General features: G+C 51.3%; 1 protein-coding gene across 11 annotated transcripts in view; it reads right to left on the reverse strand.

Moving 5' to 3' along the window:
- Positions 1 to 1021, reverse strand: part of RAD54L (RAD54 like) — a 35676-nt gene extending 34655 nt beyond the window's left edge. For 7 of the 11 annotated variants that reach the window (XM_063627634.1, XM_063627631.1, XM_063627629.1 and 4 more), the window contains exons 1-2: positions 230 to 937; positions 40 to 126 (exon numbers count right to left, since the gene is read on the reverse strand). In XM_063627634.1, the coding sequence (XP_063483704.1) occupies positions 40 to 126; positions 230 to 232 (90 nt within the window). In that variant the 5' untranslated portion in view covers positions 233 to 937. Of the gene's footprint in view, positions 1 to 39; positions 127 to 229 lie in introns of all 11 variants that reach the window. The other 4 variants (XM_055255435.2, XM_063627628.1, XM_063627632.1 and 1 more) reach the window with 4 other exon arrangements.
- Positions 1022 to 7357: the final 6336 nt, after the last annotated feature.

The raw sequence follows: 7357 nt of genomic DNA on the forward strand, positions 1-7357 counted from the left end.
CAGCTCTACCCACCTTCCCCGTCCCCTTGTAGTGCTCACCACTAGGCCAGGTTGCCAGTCTTCATCATCACAGGACCTGCGTTCAGGCTGTCTCTTGGCCAGCTGGCTGGGAGCCAAGCTCCTCCTCTGTAAGGGGAGAACAGAAACAGTGCCTGCAAGGATCCTGCAGCCTAGGCCTACTAGACCCTGACCCAGGGCTACTCCCAGTCTCCCCTAGGCCCACACTTACCATCCTGGGCCTAGGAGTTTAAAACGTCAAGTACCCATGAGCCAAAGGTCAAAAGCAGGCAGCGGCTAAGAGTGTAGGACCAGGGTCTAATCTGTAGAGGGGGCTGCTACATTATTGAGAGGACCAGCTAATCAAAGAGGGGGCATGGATGGCAGGAATCCATCCAGGAACTGGGGTTTGGACCCAAACTGTGAGAGTGGCCGTCCCCAGTAAGCCGAGACGAGAGATTAGGCCAAAGAGGAAGAGACCAAGCAGAGATTAGTGTGGGATTGGGGAGGAGGCAGGTGGAGTCCCAGACTGGGCGGAGTGGAGTGGGGATGATGGTCCCAGTCCGGGTGAAGGGAGGAGGTCGTTGCGCGGCGGGGCGGGGTGGGAGTGGGGGTGGGTAATCACTGGCCAGGAGAGAGAAGCTGTGGTGAAAGTCCGAGGCCCGGGTGGGGAGGGCGAGTCCGGATAAAGGAGATTTCCCAGGGCTGGAGGTGGAAACCAGGATCAGACTCAGGGAGGTCGAGCAGGAAGCCACGCGGGGCTTGTAAAAGACCCAGGTTAGGAGGGGAATACCAGGAGGGGGCTGAAAAGAGTGACGGAGATAGACGCAGACCCCAGCACCTCTCTCTCAACCTTCCTGTTCCCAAAGCGCGCGTTAACAGCCGCCAAGACTCACAGACCCGCCAAGACCGGGTCAATCGAACCTCCCGCCGCGCTGCCGTTGTGTCACCCATTGGCTGCGTTCGATGAGTTCGGCGCTCGCGACCCAAGGAAGAGGCGGGAATAGTGCTGCGCCCAATGAGGAGTCTGGGCTCTGGAGCTGGAGACGCTAAATTGACCTACTGGGAGGCGTGACTTAGATGGGAGGGCGGGGCCAACAGAGGTGGGCGGTTGGGCGAGGAGAGGGGCGGGGCGGGGGTGGTGGGGGAGGGGCGGGGGAACGTGGCGGAGGCGAGGGGCGGAGCCAACAGCGGGGAGCAGTTGGGCGAGAAGAGGGGCGGGGCGAGAAGAGTGGGGCGGGGCGAGAAGAGCTGGACGGGGCGGGGAGGGGCGGGGCCAACAGTGGGGAGCGGTTGGGCTAGAGCAGCGGGGCAGGGCTAGAAGAGCTGGACGGGACGGGACGGGACGGGACGGGGCGGGGCGGGGCGGGAAGGGACGGGGCGGGGCGGGGAGGGGCGGAATTACTGCCTGCGAGATGGAATTCTGTCCCTGTCTTTGTCGTTCGTCCCAGGTCGGTGAGCTGTGGTCCCGCAGCTATGGAAGGGAAGATTTACGCCACATTGAGCAGCAGGGGAGTTTACCACCTGTAGTGGACAGCTGGGGATTATGGAAGGCGGCACATTTCTGGGAGTTTGGATTGCATCTACATTGGTACCAGGTCTAGAGCGGAGGGCCGGGGCTGGAGTCAGGCCTCGCCCACTCAGAAAGTGGGGAGAGGCATTCCGCCCAGACTGCCACGTGGTGGGCTCGGGCAGTGGGAGCCCCCGGATGACGCGACTTTCTCGCTCAGGGGTGTCTTGAAAGAAGCTGCTTTCCTTTCCAAGGCCAAACCGCGTTGGAGGAAGCGTGTGTTTGGAGTCAGAGATTTAATCATCCAGTCCCTCAAAACGTCAGTTTCTTCATATCTAAAGTGTCATTATGATAGTACCTCCCCCCCATGGCTATTCTGACAAGTAATATTTAATGTGTGTAAAGCACCCAACGGTGGATGCACAACCTAGGTACTCACTAATAATGATAAGGGTATATTTACAGCATTCACCACCAGGCATTTCTGAGCTTCTAAGATATAACAGTTCATGTAATGCTCATGACTATGAGGTAGGTTTATTCTTGTCCCTATTTTGTAAGTAAGGAAACAGGCCTAGACAGGCTAGTAACTTGTACAAGGTCACACACCTGAGTATAGCTTAAGCCATCCTCACAGGGTTATCAAGAATTCTGAGGTCGGGCATGGTGGCTCACACTGTAATTCCAGCACTTTGGGAGGCCGAGGCGGGAGGATTGCTTGAGCCCAGGACTTCCAGACCAGCCTGGGCAACACGGAGAAATCCCATATCTACAAAAAAATTAGCCAGGCGCGGTGGTGCACAGCTGTAGTCCTGGCTATTGCAGAGGCTGAGCTTGGAAGGATCGCTTGAGCCTGGAAGGTCAAGCTGCAGTGAGCCAAGATTGCGCCACTGCACTCCAACCTGGACGACAGAGCAAGACCCTATCTCAAAACAAAGAATTCTGGGCCATGCGCGGTGGCTTACGCCTGTAATCCCAGCACTTTGGGAGGCCGAGACGGGCAGATCACAAGGTCAGGAGATCGAGATCATCCTGGCTAACACGTGAAACCCCGTCTCTACTAAAAATACAAAAAATTAGCCGGGCGCAGTGGCGGGCGCCTGTAGTCCCAGCTACTCGGGAGGCTGAGGCAGGAGAATGGCGTGAACCCGGGAGGCAGAGGTTGCAGTGAGCCAAGATCGGGCCACTGCACTCCAGCCTGGGCGACAGAGCAAGACTCCATCACAAAAAAAAATAATAAAATAAATAAAAAATAAAACAAAATGAAATAGCAAGTGAGTGAAAGGGGCCCATAGTGAGAAGGACTAAAGGGCAGGAACAGGTTTGGTTCCCTACAAACTGTCAAAACTGATCCATGAGGGCTTCCTTCTATTACCATGCCCCACACTGAGGATAAATTCCTGGGAGAGGGGATGTGCGCAGTGGCTCATGCCTGTAATCCCAGCACTTTGGGAGGCCAAGGCAGAAGGATCACTTGAGCCCTGGAGTTTGAGACTAGCCCAGGCAACATAGCAAGACCCCGTCTCTACAAAAATTAAAAAAACTAACTGGGTATGGTGGCACACGCCTGTGGTCCCGGCTACTCAGGAGGCGGAGGTGAGAGGATCACTTGAACCCAGGAGGTCGAGGCTGCAGTGAGCAGAGAGTGCTACTTGCACTTCAGCCTGGGTGACAGAATGAGACACTGTATCAAAAAATAAAAGAAAGAAAGAAAGAAAGCAAGCAATAGCTTTGAGTGGAATCAATATGTAGTAGGATGAGGACAACAGAGGAAAAATGAGGAGCTAAAGACCAACATGGAGGAGGGGAACAGAGCCAGGAAATTGCAGAAAGCTGCCACAGGAAACAACAGACAAGGGAGCTCTACAATGTTACAAAAACTCTCCTGAACCCCACCTCATTCTTTCAGTTCAGATAATTTCACATAAAATGAGCAATAGAAAAGTAGCAAAGTCAAGGCTGGGCACAGTGGCTCAGGCCTGTAATCCCAGCACTTTGGGAGGCTTAGGCGAGCGGATCACTTGAGGTCAGGAGTTCGAGACCAGCCTGGCCAACATGGTGAAACTCCGTCTCTACTAAAAATACAAAAATTTTTTTTTTTTTTTTTTTTTTTTGAGATGGAGTCTCGCTCTGTCACCCAGGCTGGAGTGCAGTGGCGCGATCTCGGCTCACTGCAAGCTCCGCCTCCTGGGTTCACACCATTCTCCTGCCTCAGCCTCTGCGAGTAGCTGGGACTACAGGTGCCTGCCACCATGCCCGGCTAATTTTTTGTATTTTTAGTAGAGACGGGGTTTCACTGTGGTCTCGATTTCCTGACCTCGTGATCCGCCCGCCTCGGCCTCCCAAAGTGCTGGGATTACAAGCGTGAGCCACCGCGCCCGGCCTTAAAAATACAAAAATTAGCCGGGCATGGTGGCTACTTGGCTCCCAGCTACTCGGGAGGCTGAGGCAGGAGAATCGCTTAAACCCGGGAGGCAGAGGTTGCAGTGAGCTGAGATCTTGCCACTGCACTCCAGCCTGGGCAACAGAGCGAGACTGTCTACAAAAAGGCTAGGCGTGGTGGCTCACCCTGTAATCCCAGCACTTTGGGAGGCCGAGGCGGGTGGATCACGACGTCAAGAGATCAAGACCATCCTGGCCAGTGTGGTAGAACCCTGTCTCTACTAAAAATACAAAAATTAGCTGGACGTGGTGACACGCCTGTGGTCCAGCTACTCAAGAGGCTGAGGTGGGAAGATCACTTGAACCCGGGAGGTCGAGACTGCAGTGAGCTGTGATCATGCCACTGTGTTCCAGCCTGTCTTAAAAAATAAAATAACCAGAAGAATAACATTACTACAGACAATGAAAGCACACCAAAAAGATGTGCCACAAAACATCAAAATACAAACAAGCTAAAGGACATCAAAAAAAGATATAATATATTCGTGAAAGAACATAAATCAGAACTAGAAAAACTCAGAAATGAGATGACAGAACTAATTCTGAAAGGAATGAGGAAAGAACTGGAAATACAAGAAAAAAAGCATTGTAGAAATGAAGACTAGGGCTGGGTGCAGTGGCTCACGCCTGTAATCCCAGCACTTTGGGAGGCCGAGGCAGGAAGATCACTTTGATCTCAGGAGTTCAAGACCAGCCTAGCTAACATGGCAAAACCCCATCTCTACAAAAGAAAAAAAAAAATAGCTGGGTGTGGTGGCCCGTGCCTGTGGTCCCAGCTACTCAGGAGGCTGAGGTAGGAGGATCGCCTGAGCCCTGGAGGTGGAGGCTGCAGTGAGCCGGGATCACACCACTGCACTCAAGCCTGGGTGACAGAGCAAGACCCTGTCTCAAAATAAATAAGATAAAATAAAATAAAGTTATAGAATTAAGAACACCATTTTACAATCTCCAGTGAATTAATAAATACAGGCAACACTTGAAAAAAATCACAAGCATAGAGACAACTAGATTTATATGCCTTCTTTTTTTTTTTTTTTTTTTGAGATGGAATCTTTGTCACCCAGGCTGAAGTGCAATGGTGTGATCTTGGCTCACTGCAACCTCCACCTCCCAGGTTCAGTGATTCTCATGCCTCAGCCTCCCTAATAGCTAGGATTACAGGAACCTGCTGCCACACCTGGCTAATTTTTGTATTTTTATTTGAGACAAGGTTTTGCCATGTTTGGCAGGCTGGTCTTGAACTCCTGACTTCAGGTGATCCACCTGCCTCGGCCTCCCAAAATGCTGGGATTACAGGTATGAGCCACTGTGCCCCACTGATTCATATGCCTTCTAATGTCTTGCCAAAGTGATCAAATCAGAGTTTAATCCAGCCTCTGGATCCAGCTACTAATTTGCAGGACATAGCGAGGACACAGAACATTTAGAACTGCATCATGAGTATGTAATCAGCAAAATCCAGACTGCAGTAAATTCTTTAAGTCAGATAGCCCAAAATCTTCAACAAACAAATTGAGAGACATTAAGAGGCTGGGCACAGTGGCTAACGCCTGTAATCCAAGCACTTTGGGAGGTCAAGGCTGGCAGATTGCCTGAGGTCAGGAGTTTGAGACTAGCCTGGCCAACATGGTGAAACCCCGTCTCTACTAAAACTACAAAAAAAATAAAAATAAAAATTGGGCAGGCATGGTGGCATGCACCTGTAATCCAGCTACTCAGGAGGCTGAGGCAGGAGAATCGCTCGAACCCGGGAGGCAGAGGTTGCGGTGAGCCAAGATCACACCACTGCACTCCAGCCTGGGTGACAGAGTGAGGCTCTGTCTCAAAAAAAAAAAACAAAAAAAACCCCACAAAAATTAGCCAGGCATGGTGGCACGCACCTGTAGTCCCAGCTACTCGGGTGGCTGAGGTGGGAGGATGGCTTGAGCCTGGAAGGCAGAGACTGCAGAGAGTCAAGATCACGCCACTGCCCTCCAGCCTAGACGTCAGAGTAAGACTCTGTTTCCAAATAAATAAATAAATAAATAACAAAAAGAAAATTGTAAGAAATTAAGAAAAGGATAAAAGTGGAATCTTAGAAGTTAAGAGATTTGGCCGGGCGCGGTGGCTCACACCTGTAATCGCAGCACTTTGGGAGACCGAGGTGGGTGGATCACCTGAGGTCAGGAGTTCGAAACCAGCCTGGTCAACATGGCGAAACCCTGTCTCTACTAAAAATTACAAAAATTAGCCGGGCGCAGTGGTGGGCACCTGTGGTCCCAGCTACTCAGGAGGCTGAGGCAGGAGAATTGCTTGAACCCAGGAGGCAGAGGTTGCAGTGAGCCGAGATCACGCCATTGCACTCAGCCTGGGTGACAGAGACTCCGTCTAAAAAAAAAAAAAAAAAAAAGTTAAGAGACTTGGCTGGGTGCGGTGGCTCATGCCTGTAATCCCAGCATGTTGGGAGGCCAAGGCAGGCAGATCACTTGAGGTCAGGAGTTCGAGACCAGCATGGCCAACATGGTAAGACCCCTGTCTCTACTAAAAATAAAAAATTAGTTGGGTGTGGTGGTGTGCCCCTGTAATCCTAGCTATTCTAGAGGCTAAGGCAGGAGAATCACCTCAGAATCAAGAGGTGGAAGTTGCAGTGAGCCGAGATCTCACCACCACACTCCAGCCTGGGCGACAGAGCAAGATCCTGTCTCAAAAAAAAAAAAAAAAAAAAAAGAATAACAAGGAAATGTTATGTTTTTTTTTGTTTGTTTTTTTTATACAGGGTCTCACTCTGTCACCCAGGCTGGAGCGTGGTGGCACGATCTCAGCTCACTGCAACCTCCGCTTCCCAGGCTCAAGCAATTCTCCTGCCTCAGCCTCCTCAGTAGCTGGGATTACTGGCGCCGGCCACCACACCCGGCTAATTTTTCTTTTTTTTTTTTTTGAGACAAAGTCTGGCTCTATCGCCAGGCTGGAGTGCAGTGGCGAGATCCCGGCTCACTGCAACCTCTGCCTCCTGGGTTCAAGAGATTCTCCTGCCTCAGCCTCCCGAGTAGCTGGAACTACAGGCGCCCACCACCACGCCCAGCTAATTTTCGCATTTTTAGTAGAGACGGGGTTTCACCCTGTTGGCCAGGATGGTCTTGATCTCTTGACCTCGTGATCTGCCTGCCTCGGCCTCCCAAAGTGCTGGGATTACAGGCGTGAGCAACCACGCCCAACTTAATTTTTTGATTTTTTGTAAGAATGAGGTCTCACTGTGTTGCCCACACTGGTCTTGAACTCCTGAGCTCAAACGATCCTCCTGCCTCGGCCTCTCAAAGTGTTGGGATTACAGGTATGAGCCACAACGCCTGGCCAGAAATGTTATGAATAATATTATGCCAATAACATCGACAATTTAGATAAAATGGACAAATTTTTTTAAAAACAAAT

Source organism: Symphalangus syndactylus, chromosome 12, assembly GCF_028878055.3.
Source record: "Symphalangus syndactylus isolate Jambi chromosome 12, NHGRI_mSymSyn1-v2.1_pri, whole genome shotgun sequence".
Classification (NCBI taxonomy): domain Eukaryota; kingdom Metazoa; phylum Chordata; class Mammalia; order Primates; family Hylobatidae; genus Symphalangus; species Symphalangus syndactylus.